General features: G+C 41.6%; 1 protein-coding gene across 1 annotated transcript in view; it reads right to left on the minus strand.

The window, feature by feature from the left end:
• Positions 1–23,377, minus strand: part of LOC127687598 (HEAT repeat-containing protein 5B-like) — a 139,442-nt gene that overhangs the window by 50,619 nt on the left and 65,446 nt on the right. The window contains 1 exon segment of the mRNA XM_052186399.1: positions 8,497–8,644. Within this exon segment, the coding sequence (XP_052042359.1) occupies positions 8,497–8,515 (19 nt within the window). The 5' untranslated portion in view covers positions 8,516–8,644.

The following is a 23,377-nucleotide window of genomic DNA, read 5'->3' on the forward strand; positions in this document are numbered from 1 at the left end:
TATGTTACTTGGCCTTTTTCTCTTACTGCCTTTAGTATTCTTTCTTTGTTTAGAACATTTGGTGTTTTGATTATTATGTGACGGGAAGTATTTCTGTTCTGGTCCAGTCTGTTTGGAGTTCTGTAGGCTTCTTGTATATTCATGGGCATCTCTCTCTTTAGGTTAGGGAAGTTTTCTTCCATAATTTTATTGAAGATATTTGCTGGCCCTTTAAGTTGTAAATCTTCACTCTCATCTATGCCTATAATCCTTAGGTTTGGTCTTCTCATTGTGTCCTGGATTTCCTGGATATTTTGGGTTACAAGCTTTTTGCATTTTGCATTTTCTTTAACTGTTGAGTCCATGGTTTCTATGGAATCTTCAGCATCTGAGATTCTTTCTTCTATCTCTTGTATTCTGTTGTTGATATTTGTATCTCTGTCCCCTGATTTCTTCCCAAGGCTTTCTATCTCCAAAGTTGTCTCCCTTTGAGTTTTCTTAGTTGTTTCTACTTCTGATTTTAGATCCTGGATGGTTTTGCTTAGCTCCTTCACTTGCATGTTTGTGTTTTCCTGTAATTCTTTAAGAGATTTTTGTGTTTCCTCTTATTTTTGTGTTTCCTCTTTCATGAGCTCAGCCTGTTGACCAAAGTTCTCCTGTATTTCTTTAAGAGATTTTTGTGTTTCGTCTTTCATGACCTCAGCCTGTTGAGCAAAGTTCTCCTGTATTTCTTTAAGTGTTTTTTGCATTTCCTCCTTGTTGGCTTTTGTATTCTCCTGGATTTCTTTCAATGATTTTTGTGTTTCCCTTGCAAGGGCTTCTAACTTTTGATCCATTTTCTCCTGAATTTCTTTATGTATGACCTTCATGTGTTCCTGTACCAGCATCATGACCAGTGATTTTAAATCCAAATCTTGTTTTACTGGTGTGATGGGGTATCCAGGACATGTTGGTAGAGGAGAATTGGGTTCAGATGTTGCCATATTGCCTTGATTTCTGTTAGTGACGTTCCTGCGTTTGCCTTTTGCCATCTAGATCTCACTGGTGTTAGTTTATCTTGTCAGTGCTGGACTCACCAGTGCAAGCTGCCCCTTCCCAGTTGGCCTCTGGTGCACAGCTTACCTCCTGCACTGCTTGTAGACAGTGTGCTGCTGCCCAGGCTGTTCCGATCCCAAAGCAGGCACCCGAAGGCTCCCGCTGGGGCCCGCTGGATTCACTGGAGCACACTGACTTCTCCCAGCTGGCCGCCCGGAAGCCCAGCTAGCCACTTGCAGGACTTGGAGATGTAATGCTGCCGCCCAGACTGATCTGGATCCGGAAGCGGGGAGAGTAGAGCTAAGGGCTTCTGCCTGAGGCCTTGCCCCAGATTGTGTCTGTGGAGCAGATGGAGCCCGTGTGCACTCCCAGGGAGTGCCGACGGTGTATGCTACTGTGACCTCCCCTGTGTTCCTCTCACTCCGCTGGGCAGCCGATCTGCCAACCGGGCTGTCGCACACAAGGTTAGCCTGGCCGCCCAGTCCCTGAGTCCAGGCAAAAGCCTGGGAGGCCAAGGTCCGAGCAAAGTTCCCCTAGGGCTATGACTGTTAATTGGGTTTGCCAGGTGACTAGGATGGCGGGCGTGCGCGCCCGCGCTCCCTGAAAGCGCCGGGAGAGTCTGCTTTGCTAACAATCACCTGGGCGGGTTGACTCACAGATTGCCCACCAAGCCGCCCAGTTCTTGGGGTCAGTCCTGTGCCTTTTGGGGCCTGGACCCCCGCTTTGTTAGCCTTAGGCTATGCCTGTTACAGGTCTGCCCGCCTGAGCTCTCTGTCATCCTGCAGGCAAAATGGCGGCGGCGCGCTCGCAGGCCTGGGCAAAAAACCTCCTGGCTGGGTTGGCACCCCGATGGCCCCCCGACCCGCCCAGGGCCTGGGTACAGGCCAACACCCGTCGGGCTCAGACCACCGCGGTATTGGCCTCGGATTATGTTTGTGTACCTCAGTCTGTCCGATTCCTGGAGTACGGAACCAAGATGGATGCTCCTCTCCTGACTGGTGGGAGGCCGAGTTCTGAAGTGGCCTCCCTGCAGGAAAGGCGCCGCACAACTGCAGCTGCTTGCTGCCCGGCTGGTCAGCGAAGGTCAGTGGTCGTGGGCGCAGGGCCTAACTGGTCCCTGTGACGCCTTGGTTCCACTGCTGATGGCCCTTCAGCTGGAGCAGCCACTGCTGCCGCTGCCGCCGCCCTTTTTTAAATTTTTTATTTGATATAATTTATTTACATTTCAAGTGATTTCCCCTTTTCTAGCCCCCCCACTCCCCGAAAGTCTCATAAGCCCCCTTCTCTTCCCCTGTCCTCCCACCCACCCCTTCCCACTTCCCTGTTCTGGTTTTGCCAAATACTGTTTCATTGAGTCTTTCCAGAACCAGGGGCCACTCCTCCTTTCTTTTTGTACCTCATTTGATGTGTGGATTATGTTTTGTGTATTCCAGATTTCAAGGTTAATAACCACTTATTAGTGAGTGCATACCATGATTCACCTTTTGAGTCTGGGTTACCTCACTTAGTATGATGTTCTCTAGCTCCATCCATTTGCCTAAGAATTTCATGAATTCATTGTTTCTAATGGCTGAATAGTACTCCATTGTGTAGATATACCACATTTTTTGCATCCACTCTTCTGTTGAGGGATACCTGGGTTCTTTCCAGCATCTGGCAATTATAAATAGGGCTGCTATGAACATAGTAGAGCATGTATCCTTATTACATGATGGGGAATCCTCTGGGTATATGCCCAGGAGTGGTATAGCAGGATCTTCTGGAAGTGAGGTGCCCAGTTTTCGGAGGAACCGCCAGACTGATTTCCAGAGTGGTTGTACCAATTTGCAACCCCACCAGCAGTGGAGGAGTGTTCCTCTTTCTCCACACCCTCTCCAACACCTGCTGTCTCCTGAATTTTTAATCTTAGCCATTCTGACTGGTGTAAGATGAAATCTTAGGGTTGTTTTGATTTGCATTTCCCTAATGACTAATGAAGTTGAGCATTTTTTAAGATGCTTCTCCGCCATCCGAAGTTCTTCAGATGAGAATTCTTTGTTTAACTCTGTACCCCATTTTTTAATAGGGTTGTTCGGTTTTCTGGAGTCTAACTTCTTGAGTTCTTTATATATATTGGATATTAGCCCTCTATCTGATGTAGGATTGGTGAAGATCTTTTCCCAATTTGTTGGTTGCCGATTTGTCTTCTTGATGGTGTCCTTTGCCTTACAGAAACTTTGTAATTTTATGAGGTCCCATTTGTCAATTCTTGCTCTTAGAGCATATGCTATTGGTGTTCTGTTCAGAAACTTTCTCCCTGTACTGATGTCCTCAAGGGTCTTCCCCAGTTTCTTTTCTATTAGCTTCAGAGTGTCTGTTTTTATGTGGAGGTCCTTGATCCATTTGGATTTGAGCTTAGTACAAGGAGACAAGGATGGATCAATTCGCATTCTTCTGCATGCTGCCCTCCAGTTGAACCAGCACCATTTGTTGAAAAGGCTATCTTTTTTCCATTGGATGTTTTCAGCCTCTTTGTCGAGGATCAAGTGGCCATAGGTGTGTGGGTTCATTCCTGGATCTTCAATCCTGTTCCATTGATCCTCCTGCCTGTCACTGTACCAATACCATGCAGTTTTTAACACTATTGCTCTGTAGTATTGCTTGAGGTCAGGGATACTGATTCCCCCAGATTTTCTTTTGTGGCTGAGAATAGTTTTAGCTATCCTAGGTTTTTTGTTGTTCCAGATGAATTTGATAATTGCTCTTTCTAGCTCTGTGAAGAATTGAGTTGGGATTTTGATGGGTATTGCATTGAATCTGTATATTGCTTTTGGCAAAATGGCCATTTTAACTATATTGATTCTACCGATCCATGAGCATGGGAGGTTTTCCCATTTTTTGAGGTCTTCTTCCATTTCCTTCTTCAGAGTCTTGAAGTTCTTGTCATACAGATCTTTCACATGTTTGGTAAGAGTCACCCCAAGGTACTTTATACTGTTTGTGGCTATTGTGAAGGGGGTCATTTCCCTAATTTCTTTCTCAGCCTGCTTATCCTTTGAGTATAGGAAGGCCACTGATTTGCTTGAGTTGATTTTATAACCTGCCACTTTGCTGAAGTTGTTTATCAGCTGTAGGAGTTCTCTAGTGGAGTTTTTTGGGTCACTTAGGTAGACTATCATGTCGTCTGCAAATAATGATAGTTTGACTTCTTCCTTTCCAATTTGTATCCCTTTGATCTCCTTACGTTGTCGAATTTCCCAAGCTAGTACCTCAAGTACAATATTGAAAAGATAAGGAGAAAGGGGTCAGTAAAGGCTTCATTTTTAACATTTTAAAAAGAGTAGCTACAAGCCAGGCAGTAGTGGTGCAAGCCTGTAATCCCAGCACGCTGGGAGGCAGAGGCAGGTGGATTTCTGAGTTCGAGGCCAGCCTGCTCTACAGAGTGAGTTCCAGGACAGCCAGGGCTATACAGAGAAACCCTGTCTCGAAAAAAAAATCCCAAAAAACAAAGAAAAAATATATAGCAGCTACAACCCCCAATTTAATTAACTGTGCTGTAATAAGGGGATTCCCACAGTATATGTAGTCCTTATAGGATGTATGTATAGAAATATAAAAGCAAATTGCAACAAATTTTTTGTATAACCATTATTGATTTTGCCTAAAAAGGCTTGCCATGTAATAGATTAACCATCAATAATAATCAATTTGATTGGTGTTTAAAACAAGGAACAAACATTGTATCAGGCTCTTAAAACATTTTTTAGATGATCTATTTGGCCCTGATTTAATTTTGGCATTTGGTATCTGTCTAGGAAATTGTTCATTTCCTCCAGATTCTCCAGTTGTGTTGAGTATAGGCTTTTGTAGTAAGATCTGATGATTTTTTGAATTTCCTCAGTTTCTGTTGTTATATCCCCCCTTTTATTTCTAATTTTGTTAATTTGGATACTTTCTCTGTGCCCTTTGCTCAGTCTGGCTAAGGGTTTATCTATCTTGTTGATTTTCTCAAAGAACCAGCTCCTGGATTCATTGATTCTTTGTATGTTTCTCTTTGTTTCCACTTGATTGATTTCAGCCCTGAGCTTGATGATTTCCTGTCTTCTACTCCTCCTGGGTGAATTAGCTTCTTTTTGTTCCAGAGCTTTCACGTGTGTCATTAAGCTGCTAGTGTATAGTCTCTACAGTTTCTTTTTGGAGGCACTCAGGGCTATGAGTTTTCCTCTTTAGCACTCCTTTCATTGTGTCCCAAAGATTTGGGTATGTTGTGCCTTCATTTTCATTAAATTCTAAAAAGTCTCTGATTTCTTTCTTTATTTCTTCTTTGGCCAAGGTGTCATTGAGTAGAGTTTTGTTCAGCCTCTATATGGTTGATTTTGGAGGAGGTACCATGAGGTGCTGAGAAAAGTGTATATTCTTTTGCTTTAGGGTAAAATGTTCTATAAATATCAGTCAAATCCAATTGGTCCAAAGCTTCAATTAGTTTTACTGTGTCCCTGTTTAGTTCCTGTTTTCCTGATTGGTCCATTGAGGATAGTGGAATGTTGAAGTCACACACAATTATTGTGTTAGGTGCAATGTGTGCTTTGAGCTTTAGTAAAGTTTCTTTTACGAATGAAGTGCATTTGACATGTAGATGTTCAGCATTGAGAGTTCTTCTTGGTGGATTTTTCCTTTGACCAGCAAGAAGTGTCCTTCTGTGTCTCTTTTGATGACTTTAGGTTGAAAGTCATTTCTATCTGATATTAGAATGGCTACTCTGGCTTGTTTCCTGAGACCATTGGCTTGTAAAATTGTCTTCTAGCCTTTTACTCTAAGGTAGTTTTTATCTTTGACACTGAGGTGTGTTTCCTTTATGCAGCAAAATGTAGGGTCCTGTTTCCTTATCCACTCTGTTAGTCTGTGTCTTTTTATTGGGGAATTGAGTCCATTGATGTTAAGAGATATTAAGGAATAGTGATTATTACTTCCTGTCATTTTTTATGTTATTTTTATATTTGAGTGGTTATCTTCTTTTGGGTTTGATGAAAGAAGGTTATTATCTTGCTTTTTCCAGGGTGTAGTTTCCCTCCTTGTATTGGAGTTTTCCTCTTATTATTCTTTGTAGGGCTGGGTTTGGGGAAAGATATTGTGTAAATTTGGGTTTGTCATGGAATATCTTGGTTTCTCCATCTATGGTGATTGAGAGTTTTGCTGGGTATAGTAATCTTGGCTGACATTTGTGTTGTCTTAGAGTCTGCATGAGATCTGCCCTGGATCTTCTAGCTTTCATGGTCTCTGGTGAGATGTCTGGTGTGATTCTGATAGGTCTTTCTTTATATGTTACTTGACCTTTTTCTCTTACTGCCTTTAATATTCTTTCTTTGTTTATTACATTTAGGGTTTTGATTATTATGTAACGGGAAGTATTTCTGCTCAGGTCCAGTCTGTTTTGAGTTCTGTAGGCTTCTTGTATATTATTCATGGGCATCTCTCTCTTTAGGTTAGGGAAGTTATCTTCCATAATTTTGTTGAAGATATTTGCTGGCCTTTTCAGTTAAAAATTTTTTTGATACCTTTATGTTTTTATGTTACAACATTTTACCAACACACCAATATCTTTATTGAAGGAAGTAAAAACTTTATTTGGAGAGGAAAAAGCTGATTTTACGTTAATGTTCTCCTTGCCAAGGAAGTGCAGTGAACACGTTATAAACCGTTTGACAAATGCTTACAGTAGCTTTCTCTGAGTTATGTCTCTTATCATTTATTTTGAAAACATCAGAGCTTAAATCCTTTTGTGGGAAGCTTAAAGCAATGTCTTAGCCAATTAATTTATCTTACCAACTTTTGAAAATCACTTACTTAAAAAATGTTAAAAGCCCATAGTTAAGAGCAAAGGCCTGTAATTAAATTCTATGAACAATACTCTGAAAAATCTAAGATCCTAGCTTCTTGTATTGAAGCAGAGACAAAACATTTTTTCTCACCTAAGTTAAGGCTATTTAGCCATTCCTTGAGGAAAAAATCTTAATGAAATTGCTTTTTTGTTTCTTTTAAAGTTAGCTCATGCTCTTTTAAAGTTAGAAACAATTGCTTTTACCACCATACCAATAATCTTGTGAAAAAATCGCAACAGGCCCATTCTGCCAACAGCTGCTTTTAACCTTATCAGTCTTAAAGTCATCCCAATTACAAAACATGCTAAAAATCGTGAGCCTCCAACCAGACTGCAAACTGCAGCCAATGGCACACTGGCAATCCTTATTGTAACTCTTAATTTTCTCTTATAATATTAGAGCATAACTATAACTTTGGAGAGTAAAACCCAATTTTAATTAATCTATTTTCTTTAAAATCAATGGCAATTGCACTACTTCCACACCACAAAGTCTGTCTCCCAGTTCCCATGTTTGAATGCATGACAGTGTAACTTATTAAAGAGACATTATCTTAAATCCTATTCCCTACAAGTTCAATTTCTAGGATAAGATTCATACAAAATACCATGCCTGTTTAGGACCATCTTAGAGGCCTGTGTTTTCCCTGGGTTGTATCATGCCACGTGTTCAAGATGGCTCCAACCCTGAGCTACCAGCTCTAAAGTCACCTCTTATTACCAACCTTAATATTTTAAACCATGTAGAATAATTTATAAGCCAATACTCTATAGTCAAGACATGCAAAACGTACTTATATTTTTAAGAACAATTATAAACAAAAATAAAGATTGAGTTGCATTATGCCTCATGTTGCTGTTTAAGATGGCTCCAACCCTGAGTTACCAGTTTATACTAATCTGTTATTACCAACATTATACCTTTTAAATCATAACCAATAACTTTTAACTCTATAGTCAAGATATGTAAAACTTTATACCATTAAGACCAATAGAAGCAAGAATAAAGCGATTAAATGAATCTCATAACTTAAACCAAAAATTTTCCCTAAATCTTGAGGCTGCTGGCCCTTTAAGAAGCAGCCTTTTTTTCTCCAGCCTTGTTTGAATCCCGTTTTATTGCTGGGCTGCTTTAAATCAGCCTCTGCTGTACAAACTGTGGCCAGATCGAGAGATAGACTGCCAGCAGATGAAATCTTCACCAGTTTTTCTTATTAACATGAAACAGATCAACAATCATTCAATCAATGAAACAAAGAGGACACAAACGTAAATGAAGACGTGGTGTACACCAGAGACCAAAAAACTCTACATAGAAAGGGAAGTGTGCTTGTGGGGGAATTCAATCCATGTTCCTTCTCTCTTTCTCTTTCATATTTCTAAAATATGGGGGTTTTTTGTATTTTACTCTTTTTATTTTGTTTTATTTTATTTTTGCACTATTCCTCTTCCCTGATACAGTTCTTAGACTGTGAAACCACGTGCCTAATTGAATTAATTCCCTGTTCCATTTTGCTGTCACACCCTAGCTGATCCAGTCTAGCCTGTATCTCTTTTGTACACCTGCAACAACAGCCTTGAAAAAATGACATTCTTAGCCATAAAATTAATACTCTGTTGCTTACCGTGCCAGATACATAACATTTTTCTTTTTCCTTTTCCATGGAGCACCACCCAAGACAGCTTCCCTCATTCAGCCTCTGCCTTTCTGGGTTCCATCCATTGGCACCACTCTTTAGCAGCCTACAGCTACATGGTAACAGCCTGGGTTCTCTGGAAGAAGAGATGGGGATTGAAAATCAGGGTGGCAAGGGAAGCACATGGACACAAAATCATAAATGTTGACATGATTTCTTGCTCAAAGCTCGACCTTTAATGAGTCTCTCCAAAGATAAATAGGCAGGCCAAGACCCTTCCCCAAAAGCTGGAAACTGGTTCTGCTTGTTCTGCAGGAGGCTGGCATCAGGTGACTGGGCTGCTATTCTTTGAGAACAATGGGCCAGATATTCAAGGGATGGGGGAGGTCACAACTTCTATTTCTTTAGGGTTATGAGATCATTTAGATGGTCTATAAACCTGATTTAACTTTGGTATTTGGTATGTTTCTAGAAAATTGTCCATTTCATCCAGATTTTCTAGTTGTGTGGAGTATAGGCTTTTTTAGTAGAATCTGATGATTTTTTAAAATTTCCTCATTTTCTGTTATTTCTCCCTTTTCATTTCTGATTTTGTTAATTTGGATACCTTCTCTGTGCCCTCTGGCTAGTCTGGGTAAAGGTTTATCTATCTTGTTGATGTTCTCAAAAAACCAGCTTCTGGTTTTGTTGATTCACTGTATAGTTCTTTTTGTTTCAACTTGGTTGATTTTAGCCCTGAGTTTGATGTTTTCCTGCCTTCTACTCCTCTTGGATGTATTAAATTCTTTCTGTTTTAAAGCATTCAGGTGTGCTGTTAAGCTGCTAGTGTATGCTCTCTCCAGCTTCTTTTTGGAGGCACTCAGAGCAATGAGTTTTCCTCTTAGCACTGCTTCCATTGTGTCCCATAAGTGTTGGTATGTTATGCCTTCATTTTCATTAAATTCTAAAAAGTCACCCACAGTTTTGTGTGGGGTGCGATGTGTGCTTTAAGCTTTAGTAAACTTTCCTTTTGGAATGCCGGTGCCCTTGTATTTGGAGAATAGATGTTCAGAATGGAAAGGTCTTCTTGGTAGATTTTTCCTTTGATGAGTATAAAGTGTCCTTCCGTGTCGTTTTTGATGACTTTTGGTTGAAAGTCTGTTTTCTTGGATATCAGCATGGCTACTCCAGCTTGTTTCCTGAAACCATTTCTTTGGAAAATTTGTCTCCAGCCTTTTACTCTGAGGTAGTGTTTGTCTTTGACACTGAGATGTGTTTCCTGTATCCAGTAAAATGCTGGGTCTTGTTTATGTATCCACTCTGTTAGTGTATGTCTTTTTATTGGGGAATTGAGTCCATTGATGTTAAGAGATATTAAGGAATAGTGATTGCTGCTTCCTGCAATTTTTGATGTAATTTTTATGTTTGTATGGTTATCTTCTTTTGGGTTTGTTAAAAGAAGATTAATTTGTTGCTTTTTCTAGTGTGTAGTTTCCCTCCTTTTGTTGGTGTTTTCCATTCATTATCCTTTGAAGGGCTGGATTTGTGGAAAGATATTGTGTAAATTTGTTTTTATCACAGAATACCTTGGTTTCTCCATCTATGGTAATTGACAGATTTTCTGGAAATAGCAGTCTGGGTTGGCATTTGTGTTCCCATAGGGTCTGTATGACATCTGTCCAGGCTCTTGTGGCTTTCATAGTCTCTGGTTTGAAATCAGTTCTGCCTCTCCTGTGTTCCCTGTGCTCCTGGTTGGTCCTAACTGCTCAGTTGCTAGAGAGAAGATGGCGCCCTCACCTCCAAAGCTGGGAGTCAAATCACACCCTGCAGTGCAGTTCTCCCTGGCAGGATTGGCTCACAGATGGCTGTGGTGCTTCCCAGCTTCTGGGTGCAGGTTTAGCCTGGGTGGACCCTGTCCCAGCTGCTCTGCCACTCCTGTGTTCCCTGCACTCTGTACCCACCTGCTCAGTCACTGGAGAGAAGATGGCCTGCCTCTGCTTTCCAAGTGCTGGAATGAAAGATGAGCACCACCACTTCCTGGCTCATTAATTTTTCTCAAAGAATAGTGGGATTTTGAAATCTGAGTCCACCGCCCAGAGGACAAGGGGGATGAAGTAAGGATTGTGGGAAAGGGTGGCCTAGAGGAGAGCAGTGAGCAGAACATAAAGTTAATAAGTTAAAAAAAAGAGAGAAAAAAATCAGAACACAGCTATTAGGGGTTGGTTTTGTACACTGTGTATACAGATTCTGATTTCTGTGCCTCTTTTCTTTTTCCTTTATTCGGGTTTTTTGGGGTTTCTTGGTTTTTTGTTTTGTTTTTGTTTTTTGTTTTGTTTTGTTTTTGAGACAGGGTTTTTCTTTGTAGCCCTGGCTGTCCTAGAACTCACTCTGTAAGCCAGGCTGGCCTCAAACTCAGAAATCCACCTGCCTCTACCTCCCGAGTACGAGGATTACAGGCATGTGCCACCACCGCCCAGCTCTGATTGCATCTCAATGTTGTATAAAAATTGTTTTCTATCACCTCTGATGGTTTAGTAAAGTGCTGATCAGCCAATAACTAGGCAAGACTTCCAGTCCCAGTTGGGGGTCCCTGGGAGACGAAAGAGAGAGACAAGATACATGCACATGCACACATATACACAGGGACAGACAGACAGACAGAGGGACTGATAGAGAAGAGAGCTGTGGAGGGACATGGGAAGAGTCACCATGAAGACACATATGGAACAGAGCCAGTCTGAGCAAGATTCAGACTCAGATTCAGATTACAAATAAAGGGTCACATGGCTGGGATGTAGCCACGCTAGCACGCCATGGTTAGAATAGATGAGTATCTGCCCAGTTACAGGGCTCATAGCTTGTTAATAAATTTAGTATGTCTCTATTGTTTATTGCGGAGCTAAAATGGGCTAGAGTGGGTATAGAAACACCTTGTCATTATTTGGGAGCAAAAGGGTTGAAGCAAACCCCCCATTATCACTTTTTTTTATTTATCATTCCATTTGTTTATATCTCAAATGATATCCTTCTTCCGGGTTAGTCCTCCACCAGCCCCCATCCTACATCTGCCTCTCCATCCTCCCCTTTGCCTCTATGAGGGTGCTCACCCACCCACCCTCTCTCACCCTTCTGTTCCAACATCCACCTGGGCTGGGGCATCAAACCTCCACAGTACCAAGGGCCTGCCCTCCCATTGATGTCAGACAAGGCCATCCTCTGCTACATCTATATCTGGAGCCATGGATCCTCCATGTACACTCCTTGGTGGATTAGTTATTTCCTAGGATTCTCTGGCCACTTCACTAAGACATGATTGCATTGTTCCTAAACTATGTAAGTTAAGGGTTGTGTTGTGTAAGTAGGACAGGATGCCATCTCAGTGTTGGGAACAGAGGGGGAGGAGGAGGGGGAAGGAGGAGGAGGGAGAGGTAGGGGAAGGGGAAAGAGGCGGAGGACAGTGTCAGTGTAGAATCCACAGACTATCCTTTGTGCTGAGAAGCCTTTAGATTATGGTCCTTCTATCAGAGAAAGGACAGATGGGTACACGTGATTCTACTTCCAAGGAGCCTTATCACTTTGCCTACTCTCTTTTCTCAGAGTAGTCTGGGAAGGTCTGGGCTGCAGAGGGATCACTTGTGTAGCCTGTTTACTCTGACGGACCTGGGTTTAAGAAGAATTGTATATACCGTGTTGAATTGACTTGTAAAGGTTAGTATGTTTTAACCCATGTGCTGTTTTTGTGTGCATTTGATTTCATTTTATTTTTTGCTTTTTGTAAACAAAACAAGTCTTCATAACTTTGCACAATTTTTTAACTTGGTTGTGTTTTTACAATGTAAGAATAAGTAATAGATAATGTCTCCAGCTTCTCCTCTGTGGTACATGTGTCTGTGTTGTGTCAGTAATAGGACCCAGTGCTCCATAAAGGATAATAGCTTCCAGTGCACTATCCCTCATGAGGACTCCCTGAGTGGTTCGTCATCTGCCTCCTCATGTGAACCAGTGACTGACTTCCCTGCAACCTTCCGAAAGTCTACCTACTGGATTAAGATGAGAAGAATCAAGCCTGCTGCCACTTCACAGGTTGAAGGTATCCATTTCAGATTCTCAGTTCTGAGACAAGAGAGTGTATCTCATGTGCTTGGTGTTTTGGTGTGGTGTGGCTCCTTATCAGTAGTGATTAGATGAGATTTTGTTTGACACAGGGCTTTCACCATGTGGCTCTGGCTGGCTTCACACTCAGTATCTGGTTCACACAAGCATTGGATGTATTATGAACTCCTGCATGGGCCTCCAGTGTTTGGGAGCTACACTACGACCAACCTGAATAAGCAGATGTGAAGGAGTCAGGCTATCACACACTGTTGCCTTCGTGACTCTCCCTTTGTCAGCTCTACCAATCCTACCCAGTGGCAGCCTTCTTCTCCATGGCATTTGACCTTCTTTTTCTTACTCTTATGTTTTCCTCTGATTTTGAGGATGTGAGGACTGGGTAACAGGTTATCGTGGCAATGTATGCCAGAGGGTCACAGTCAGTGATTGATCCACAGGTGTCTTTGTTGAGTTCTGGTTCTGTAGATATAAATCATAGTCAAGAGACGTGTTTAGGCATATGGAAGATCTGATGGTTTCTGAGGAAAGACAATCTACAGGGAAAAGGGAGACTCCATAGGTTAGGATCTGTTCACACCAAGTTTCTCCAAGCTGTTCTGCGAGGGTACATTTTTTAGTGATTCATGCCTTGTGGTGCTATGACAAGGTTTGGAAGGCATTTATAGACTGCTTTGTTGTTGTGTGGAATGTCAGGCACAGGTGAAAAGGAAAAGGAGAAGGCCAAAGGAAAGAGGAAAGTCAAGCAGGAAGAAGATGAAGACTACAGTGAGCTTCTGCAAAAGAAGCACAAGATGTACGGTAGGGTCCTGCGCTGTCTGGGAGACTGAGCTTCACTCTTTAAGCTGGAGGTAGAAAGCCTTTGCTTTGTTGGCTTGATTGACTTTGGAATCCCTAGAATTTGGTGAGGGGATGACTTTTACCGGCTTTCTTATTCCTTTTCAGTCAGTCCTGTGTGAAAGGAAGGTCAGGAGGTTGAGGGAGTGGGGCCTAGTCTACTAAAGAGAAGGGGAAGGTGATTTGGGAAGTTGATGTGTTTCAGGTTTCTGAGTTTGCATCTTATGCGGGAAGGAAGCAGCGGCCTAAAGCTCAGCCTCACCCCAAAGCCCAGGCTCGTAGGGTTCGGAAGGAGCCGCCAGTCTATGCAGCAGGTACTCTTCTCTTTGAATATGCGTGTTATTTCTGTGAGGGTTGATGTACCAGATGAGGCTGTCACCTATTTCTCCCTCTTTCTTACCTCCCTTCTCTCTCTGTCTCTGTGAGAAATTGAACTGAGCCCTTCATTCCTGATGGGGAGGCATCGACCACCAAGCCTCACCTGCTGTTCATGGAAGCAGCAGCTGCTGCTGGTTTGGAGGTCACACAGGCTTAAATTTTGGCCCTGTGTGCCTTCTGAGCTGCCTAGGGCTGTCCCTTACAGTCCTCGATTTCCTTGTATGTAGACAGGAAATATTATATCGATGAAATTTAAATGACAAAAACATTTAGCATCATCTCAGGCACATAGAAAAAAATTTCAGACAGCAATTTTGCATATCTAAGTATGTTTTTCTTACATCATGATCTGAAAAGTTGCCCCCCAGTTCTGACTCACTCCATGGGACTTGAGAGTGAGCCTCAGATGGGTTTTTTTTGGGGGGGGGGAGAAATGGACAGAGGTTTCTGAAACTGTGCAGTGAATAGAAACAAGTTATTTTTGAAAGTCTTTTACTGCAAGAATGTATTCAATATTTTCCCTCAATTGTAGACTTAAGTTTTTTGTTTCTGAAGAATTCTACAGATTACAGTGTCCCATTCTTTCCACTGTAGGCAGTGTGGAGGAAAAGTGGTACTTAGATATCTTGGATAAAACAGTGTGTCCTGTCCTACCTGCCAGGCAGTGGGGGAGGAAGCCTACAGAGACTTTAGAGAAACATGTGGAAAACTGCAAGCAGGTTAGCTATTTTGTGGCACTTCCTGACTGTTAGGAATTTTCTCTATTGGTGCAGTGATAGGACTCTTGGTTACAACTCAGAGGGCTCTGGGTTCGGTCTCCAGCAACATGGTGCTCTAAAATGGATCCTGACACTGGTGGGAGAATATGAGATGCAAATGAAAGTAGGAATCAATGTACCAATGTTTGCATTTTCGTGAGATAGGGTTTATGGAGCTCAAGCTGGCTTTGAATTTGCAATGAAGCCAAGGATGCCCTTTGATTCTGGATGCTCCACCTCCCATTTTAATCTCATGGTCTTGACAAGTGTACTGAAGTCATATAAGATGTGAAGAGTGGGGCTGGAGAGATGGCTCAATGGTTAGTGCACAGGCTGCTCTTGCAAAGGGCTAGTGCTGAGTTACAGCACCCACATAGCCTCTCAAAACTGTCCCTAACTCCAGTTTTTGGGGGATCTGATGCTGTCTTGTGAATGTCTTGGGCACGCATGCGGTATACAAACATACATCCAGGCAAATTATACTTACACATAAAATACATTTTTTAAAAAACGAGTGAGATAACCCAGACTCAAAAGATGAATCATGGTATGCACTCACTAATAAGTGGATATTAACCTAGAAAACTGGAATACCCAAATCATAATCCACACATCAAATGAGGTACAAGAAGAATGGGGGAGTGGCCCCTTGTTCTGGAAAGACTCAGTGAAGCAATATAGGGCAAAACCAGAACAGGGAAGTGGGAAGGGGTAGTTGGGAAAACGGGGAGGGAAGGGGGCTGATGGGACTTTCGGGGAGTGGGGGTCTAGAAAAGGGGAATTCATTTGAAATGTAAATAAAAAATATATCGAAGAAAAAAAAAGAAAAAAAAAGCTGTTATGGATAGATGAGAAAGGGTAAGAGGTATTTGCTGAACTATTATTGTAGCTTCTTTGGTAACTCCAAAATATAGTATAGATAAACTTGGCAGTAAGAGAGTAGGTCCTAGGATAAGGTGTTCCTCTAAGGTTACTACTCAATTTGATGCATTCAGGTCAACAGGAACTAGGGAATATGGAGACCCATGAACTTTGAGAACTAAGCACCTCAGAGCATATGAGCATGTCCACTCCAACTGTTCTGTCTCTAATTCTACTTCTAACCAGAAGTTTGAAATGTATGGCATGGGACCTAATCCAAGTATAGGATAGTGGCCAGCTCCAGAGAAGATGTGAATTGGAACAGGCCATTTTGAAAGACTTTGAAACTTTGCCTCATCACTTCTTCCTTAATGTCACTTTATCAAGCTGGACCTCGGAAGATTCATAGCTGGATTCTTCCTTGAGATTTGGGATATAAGGGATCTGAGAGCTAGGGGTAGCCCCAGGGAAGGGCAGTGGCTGAAATGTACAATGACTGGCCTTACCTTGAAGTACCTATTATGATATCATAATGGTGCCATTCTGGAGACAGAGACTCTTTAGTTGAGTTGAGTTTAGTTAGTTAGTTAAAGCAATGTGCTTGAGTAATGGAGCCAAGTTGGGGGATGGATATCCCACTGCTGGGCCATTTCAAGATTAGTCTAATTAGTTTCATGATTGGCGCTATCTGTGTGTTGTTTTCTAGGTATAGGAGCCAGACAAAGGCGGCGGCCAAGACAAAGGTATGTGATAGCCACTTTCTCTCAAAACCCACTTCTCTCTGTGCTGAACCCCTATAGGTTTTTAGAAATGCTGAGCCTCTGGGCCATCTGAGGGAATGAGCAGAGGGTAGGGGGAGTTGAGGTAATACCCATAGATGTCTTTCTATTAATTCAGTTTGAGAAGCTTTAGGCCGGGCATGGTGGTGCACACCTTTGATGTCAGTACTTTGGAGGCAGAGGCAGGAGGAACTTTCTGAGTTCAAAGTCATCCTAGTCCACATAGTAAGTTCCAGGAGAGCAAGGACTACTCTCTCAAAAAAGCCAAGAAAAGAAGAGCAAGAGAGAAGAACAGAAAGAAGAGGAAGAGCAGGTAGAACAAGGAATAGGAAAGAAAGAAAAGGGAGGAAGAGAAGGAGAGAGAGGTCAAGAGGAAGAGGTGGTAATAGTAGTAGTAACTTTAGTATCATATTATCAAAAAGGAAGAACGTACAAGATATTAAAGAAGTGCTGCCTAGAAACTTGAGCTAGGGGAGACAGTCAGACTGACATACATAGAACTTTTTGGGGAAAGAATGTGATAAGAGTTGAGAAATGGATATTGTCCATCACATGGGAGGCAGAAGGCCGATGGAGCCAGTTTGGAAAGAAAGATTTATACTCATAGGACAAGACAATGAAGGTCTTGGGACATTAATTACAACTTTGTGGGTGGGTGGAAATTTTTATTTTCAACAGAAGAAAAATTGTTCGCAGACATGGTGCACATGGTGAATGTTAGTAAGCACTGATGGTCTTCTTGAGGACCTGGTAGGTCATGCCTCCAGTCTGAGTTTCCTGTCCTCTGACACACACACACACACACACACACACACACACGACAAGAAACTGTGGCCAAGAAATTGATTCTCACAGCTCTTCTGAAATTCATAGACAAACTCAGGTAAAAGTTAGTGTCATTGTCCTGAGTCCAAAAGATGCAGCAAAGGGCAGGCTAGAGAAATGGTTACACCTTTTGTGCTTCACTCCTGTGGAAGAAGTCTTTTCTCTTCAGGAGTTCTGATCTCTGCTATTAAAGCCTTCAGCTGATTGGGTGATGGCTACTCACAGTATGGAAAGCAATATGCTTTAAAGTGTACTGATTCTAAATGTTAGTCATATGTAAGAATTACTGTCAAAGAAATGTTCTAGGCTAATATATGACCAAACCACTGGGTTCCATAGCCTAGCCAAGTTGACATATGATTAACCATTACAATTCTTTCTCTTCTCTAAGTTCATTTGTAAAATTGTGTGTTTGTGTGGGAGAATTGGAACACAAGTGCCTGCAGAAGCCAGAGGTGCTTGGATCACCCTGGAGCTAGAATTCCAGGGTATCATGAACCATCTGACATAGATGCTAAGAACTGAACCCAGCTCCTCTGCAAGTGCAGTATGTGCAGCTGAACCATCCTCCCATGCCCTTCTCCTCTTTCTCCTCCTTCTCTTCCTCTTTCTCTTCCTCTTTTTGTATTTCCCCCTGCTCTTACTCCTTCTCCTTCTTAGTTTGTAGAGTTTCATTACTTTAGTTCTTACATTTATGTTTTTTACTTTATCTCAATTTTGTTTTTAAATATGATATGAAGTAAGGCCCAACTTCACTCATCAACAAGTGGCCTTCCAGTGTCCCAAAACCATTTATTAAAGCTTTTGTTTTGTTTTGTTTTGTTTGCATTGAATGGTCTCAGTGTCTGTGTAGAGAAGCAGTTGATTTTTAGTGTTAGCTTTCATTGATCCTAAAGGTCTGTTCTTATGCTAGTTTCATGACTATTTTTGATTACTGTAAAACCATTTGTACATGGTTTTAAAAATAGAAACTGAGTCATTTAACTATGCTTTTTCAAGAATAATTTTTGGCTCCTGGGGGACCTTTGTGATTCCTTTAAATGGTCCCTCCGTCCACCATGGCAGGGGAAGAAGCCACAGCATAGGGGCTCAGGGTAGCGATTCAGGTGCCATCCACAGTAAAGAAGCAGAGAGAAGGAACAAGTTCAAGCTGCTCTTCTCTTTCCCTAGGGACACAGTCTAGGATCCCAGTCATAGCTTGGCGCCACCCAGAGGTGCCTCAGGATGGTTATCCAGACACTTCCCTACAGACATGCTCAGAGGCTCATCTCCAGATGATTCTAGATTTTGTCAAGTTGACATTTGTCATCACAGTACTGGCATTGTTTTCTTGCTGCTATGTGGAGCTCTCCTCAATTAAACTGTCATATTGTCATATGGAAATGAACTTGGTTCAGAGCTGGGTGTTTGTTTTGGGACAGACTCTCTCTTTGTAGCTCTGGGTCTCCTGGAACTAGTATTTAGACCAGGCTGGACTTCAGTGCACAGAAATCCTCTCCCTCCTGATATTTCAGAGCCTTTTAAAAACATTTTAATTCCACCTGCCTGTTTTTGTTATTAACCATGGTTGTGTAGCTGTTTTTGCTTTTGGTCCTACAAGTCTCTCTCTCTTCTTATTCTCCATTGAGAAAGCTTCAAGGTAGACTTGAACTCGAGGTGGATTGACATTTTTTATATTAAAATCATCCCAGCCAAGAGCCTGAAATATCTTTCCAATTATGCATATTATCATCAATCTCCTGTGTTAAATATTTATGGTTTTATATATGAAGGTCTTCTGTATTATTAATCCAATACTTTGATATTTTATGATCTTTATTAATATAAAAATATATTTTATGACTTTAAGGGTTATAGAGTTTTTACTGAGGTAAAAGTGATGTGTGTGTGTGTGTGTGTGTGTGTGTGTGTGTGTGTGTTTTGTTTTAGTTTTTGAGATAGGATCTTGCTTTATATCTCCAGCTAAGCTGGTGCTCACTACGAAGATTATCTCAAACCAGTAACAATCCTCTTCCTTACTTCAAGTGTTGGTATTACAGGCATGTGCTACTAGAATCAGTGGCTGTTCATATTCATAAGTTGTTTTAGATTTGTAAATTTAGGGAAGTATGCACATATCTATATGTATATAGACAGAGAGAGAGAGAGAGAGAGAGAGAGAGAGAGAGAGAGAGAGAGAGAATGAATAATATATTATAGCTGCATTCAAAGAAGCCAAGACAAAAGAGAGGTCTTGGTCTGTCCTGGAACTCACTCTGTAGATCAGTCTGGCCTCGAACTCAGAAATCCACTTGCATCTGCCTCCAGAGTGCTGGGATTAAAGGCATGTGCAACCACTGCTCAGCCAATAGAGAGATCTTAAAGGCAAAGAGTGAAAGGGACTGGAGAGCTGTCTCAGAGGTTAAGAGCACTGGCTGCTCTTCTAAAGGACCTGGGTTCCATTCCCAGCACCCACACAACAGTTCACAGTTGCCTGTAACTCCTGTTCCAAGGAATTCAACTCTTTCCTACAGGCATACATGCAAGCATAACATACATTCACTTAAAATAAAAACAAATGAAAACTTTATAAAAGAGTATATATTTTTAAAAAAGGAGAAATTTGTGTAGGCTATTTGGACTCAAAGATCTGAAGCATGAGTTTGCATCAGTATATTGGTTGAAGGGCTGTCACTAGGCAGATAACCTGTGGGCTATAAGGTTGCCATTTTAGAGCACACAAAGATAAACCTGTAGAATGTGTGTATGTACTGAGGCATACAACACACATGCAATTCATGAAGAACAGTGGTTCTCAACTTTGCTAATGCTACAACACTTTAATATAGTTCCTCATGCTGTGGTGACCCCCAACCATAAAATTATTTTCATAGCTACTTCATAACTGTAATCTTGCTACTGTTATGAATAATAATGTAAATAAACTCTGTTTTTTGATCATCTTAGGTGACCCCTGTAAAATGGTCCTTTGACACCCAACAGAGTAGTGACCTATGGAATCAGAACCACTGATGTAGAAGGACTCTCTTGTGGTGCATGTGTTCTTTGGAAGTGTATTCATCTCCAGCAGTTAGGAGTGACTGCTCTTCTTGCCTCAGATATTGAGTGTAGCAAGACCAATTTTATCTCTGTGTCAGCACAGACACTGTGTGTCCTTTGAGCATGTGGCACTCTAAGATTCTTGATTTTTTAATGAGGTCTTTATATGGGACATTTCTTTGCCCCAACACATTTGCCAACCCATTTTTTTTTAAGAGTTGACTTAGGACCTCGAAGTAGCCTGAGTTTTCACTGTTGCTTTTCAGCTTTTTCCCTTTAGGAAGTCTCTCTCTCTCTCTCTCTCTCTCTCTCTCTCTCTCTCTCTCTCTCTCTCTCTCTCTCTCTCTCTCTCTCCCCTTTTCTCTTTCTCTCTTTATGCTAATCAAGTTATCCAGAACCTGTAAAATTAAAAGGACTTCTTTGAGATCCTATATGTCATAACTCAGGAAACATTGGTTCAGGAACCTGTGAATCCATGTTCTAAGGAAAGCAGGAGAAAGTGGGGCTTTGCATGAGCAAGCAGTTCTGGCTGTGAAGTGCTGAGAGGAACAGGATCCACATGACCAATGGAAAACAAAAGAAAAGAATCTACATATCTGGTAAAATGCTCATGAAACAGGAGCCAAATACCTATAGATGTGTGCCCCTAGTCTCTAGTCACCTGGTCTATCCACTGTTTATTTCAAACGTCCACAGCACAGGGTGGAGGTGGCCAAGCTCCCTAAGCAGCAACATGGGCCAAGAAGAGCTTCCATCAGTAGCATCCTGGGCTCAATTGTGAAAAGCATTCAGCTTAGCTTTCTTTGTAACCTTCTTTTCACAGAGGATAAACTACATTCCAGGCACATGCCATGCTCTATCCAGTATCTGTAGGTATTTCACCATGAGGGTGTTTCCAGATTACTTACATGTGTGATATTTGTAGATCGTGTGGAGATACAGATACAGAAGGCACATTGGTAGACATATTAACTGGTATTTCAACACCAGTTTTCTTTTGCTTTGTATCTTAATGGGCTCACCATGAACATAGATTTATACATAATGCATGATTAAGCATAAAATAAGCTCAAAACTATCAAAACTACCACCAGACATACGTAGCTCTGTGGTAAACTGGGTTACTAAATCATAGACATATTCACCAAATGCCCCAGAATTGTTGGCTAGGCTCTTTAGACATTGATGCCCTGAGGAAGGAGTACATATTTGACTCATTTTAATGGTGACAAATGTCATTAATGCCCTTAACCTGACTGTGGGCATCACTGCAAAGTCCTATGAGTTTACTATTTGCTAGGAAGACCTTATGGAATAGAATGGAACTCCTACCACTAAGCTTCCCCTGCTTCTCACCTTCTCAGCACCATCTCCCACAGCTGAGCAAAAGTGCACTTGCAAATGGTTACAGGGCTCCAGACTTTAGCACAGCTGACTCCATGATGGAAGTGCCTTTCAGACTGTAAATCTCAGCACATAGTCAGCACCACCTGCCACAGGTAAAACAACGGCCCAATCCATCAAAGTCCATAGTTTTGGGACCCTCAAAATGGACTAGCCTCACTTTTTGGCTTCTGCTTCTGGTTAACCATTATTGTTAATTTATGTCAACCCAGAACATGGTTTTTGTGCTTAAGAGGTCACTCTGAAAAAGGCTTGTGGATACACTGGAATCCTGAACATCCATTGTAGTTGCTGAGTGGCTAATAAAGACATGCCGGTGGCTAAAAGCCATGTCCATCCAGTCTTCTCTGGTGAATGCCCCACAATACAAGTTCCATATGCCCTTTTCAGTGGTGTTTTATTTGCTTATAATGCACTTTTTCGCCTAGAAATCAGCTGACTCTCTGATCTGTTGCTCAAATAGAAATTTATGGAGTATTCTTTCATTCTGTTTAAGGAAATTAATCAAGTTCTTCTGAGTTCAGTGATGCATTTCTATTACATTTACCACACTGAAAAAAATTGTGTGTGTGTGTGTGTGCATGTGTCATGGGGCACAGAGAAGTAGAAGGCAACCTATAAGAGTCAGTTCTTTCCATCTACCTTGAAAACCATAGCAGGTAAATGTCAGTTGGCAAGGCTTGGCACCAGGTACCTGTACCCACTGAGCCATTTTGCTGGCTCCCACATAGTATCTTATCTGTTTAGGTGGCTGTTTTCCTTACTAATGCTTGGCTCTAGAGTAAAGGGGGCATATTTATCTTTAGTCTCAGTATGCCACATAATAATCTAGAATTTAATTTTTGAAGACACTGAATAACATGTATGCATGTGTGCATGCATGCACAAATGCCATGGCATGCACATGGAGGGAAGTGAAAGGACTGGTGAAAACTGCTTCTCTCCTTTTACTACAAGAGCTCCAGACAACCCAGGTCTTTGGGCATGGTGTGTAGCACCTTTGCCTACAATGCCATCTTGGGGCTTCCTTATTATATATAATAAGTTATTCATTAATAAATTAGAATCTAATGACATAATTGCACATTTTTCAAGATGATTACATATGATTAAAACATATTAATAACCCACAGGGAAGATGAGATGTATTGTCAATAAAATCTCCAATCTATAACATAAACCTAACTTTCTTTTTTTTTCTTTATTTTTTTAATTTTTTTTATTCGATATAATTTATTTACATTTCAAATGATTTCCACTTTTCTAGCCCCCCCACTCCCCGAAAGTCCCGTAAGCCCCCTTCTCTTCCCCTGTCCTCCCATCCACCCCTTCCCACTTCCCCGTTCTGGTTTTGCTGAATACTGTTTCACTGAGTCTTTCCAGAACCAGGGGCCACTCCTCCTTTCTTCTTGTACCTCATTTGATGTGTGGATTATGTTTTGGGTATTCCAGTTTTCTAGGTTAATATCCACTTATTAGTGAGTGCATACCATGATTCACCTTTTGAGTCTGGGTTACCTCACTGAGTATGATATTCTCTAGCTCCATCCATTTGCCTAAGAATTTCATGAATTCATTGTTTCTAATGGCTGAATAGTACTCCATTGTGTAGATATACCACATTTTTTGCATCCACTCTTCTGTTGAGGGATACCTGGGTTCTTTCCAGCATCTGGCAATTATAAATAGGGCTGCTATGAACATAGTAGAACATGTATCCTTATTACATGGTGAGGAGTCTTCTGGGTATATGCCCAGGAGTGGTATAGCAGGATCTTCTGGAAGTGAGGTGCCCAGTTTTCGGAGGAACCGCCAGACTGATTTCCAGAGTGGTTGTACCAATTTGCAACCCCACCAGCAGTGGAGGAGTGTTCCTCTTTCTCCACACCCTCTCCAACA

Source organism: Apodemus sylvaticus, chromosome 6 (assembly GCF_947179515.1).
Source record: "Apodemus sylvaticus chromosome 6, mApoSyl1.1, whole genome shotgun sequence".
Classification (NCBI taxonomy): Eukaryota; Metazoa; Chordata; class Mammalia; order Rodentia; family Muridae; genus Apodemus; species Apodemus sylvaticus.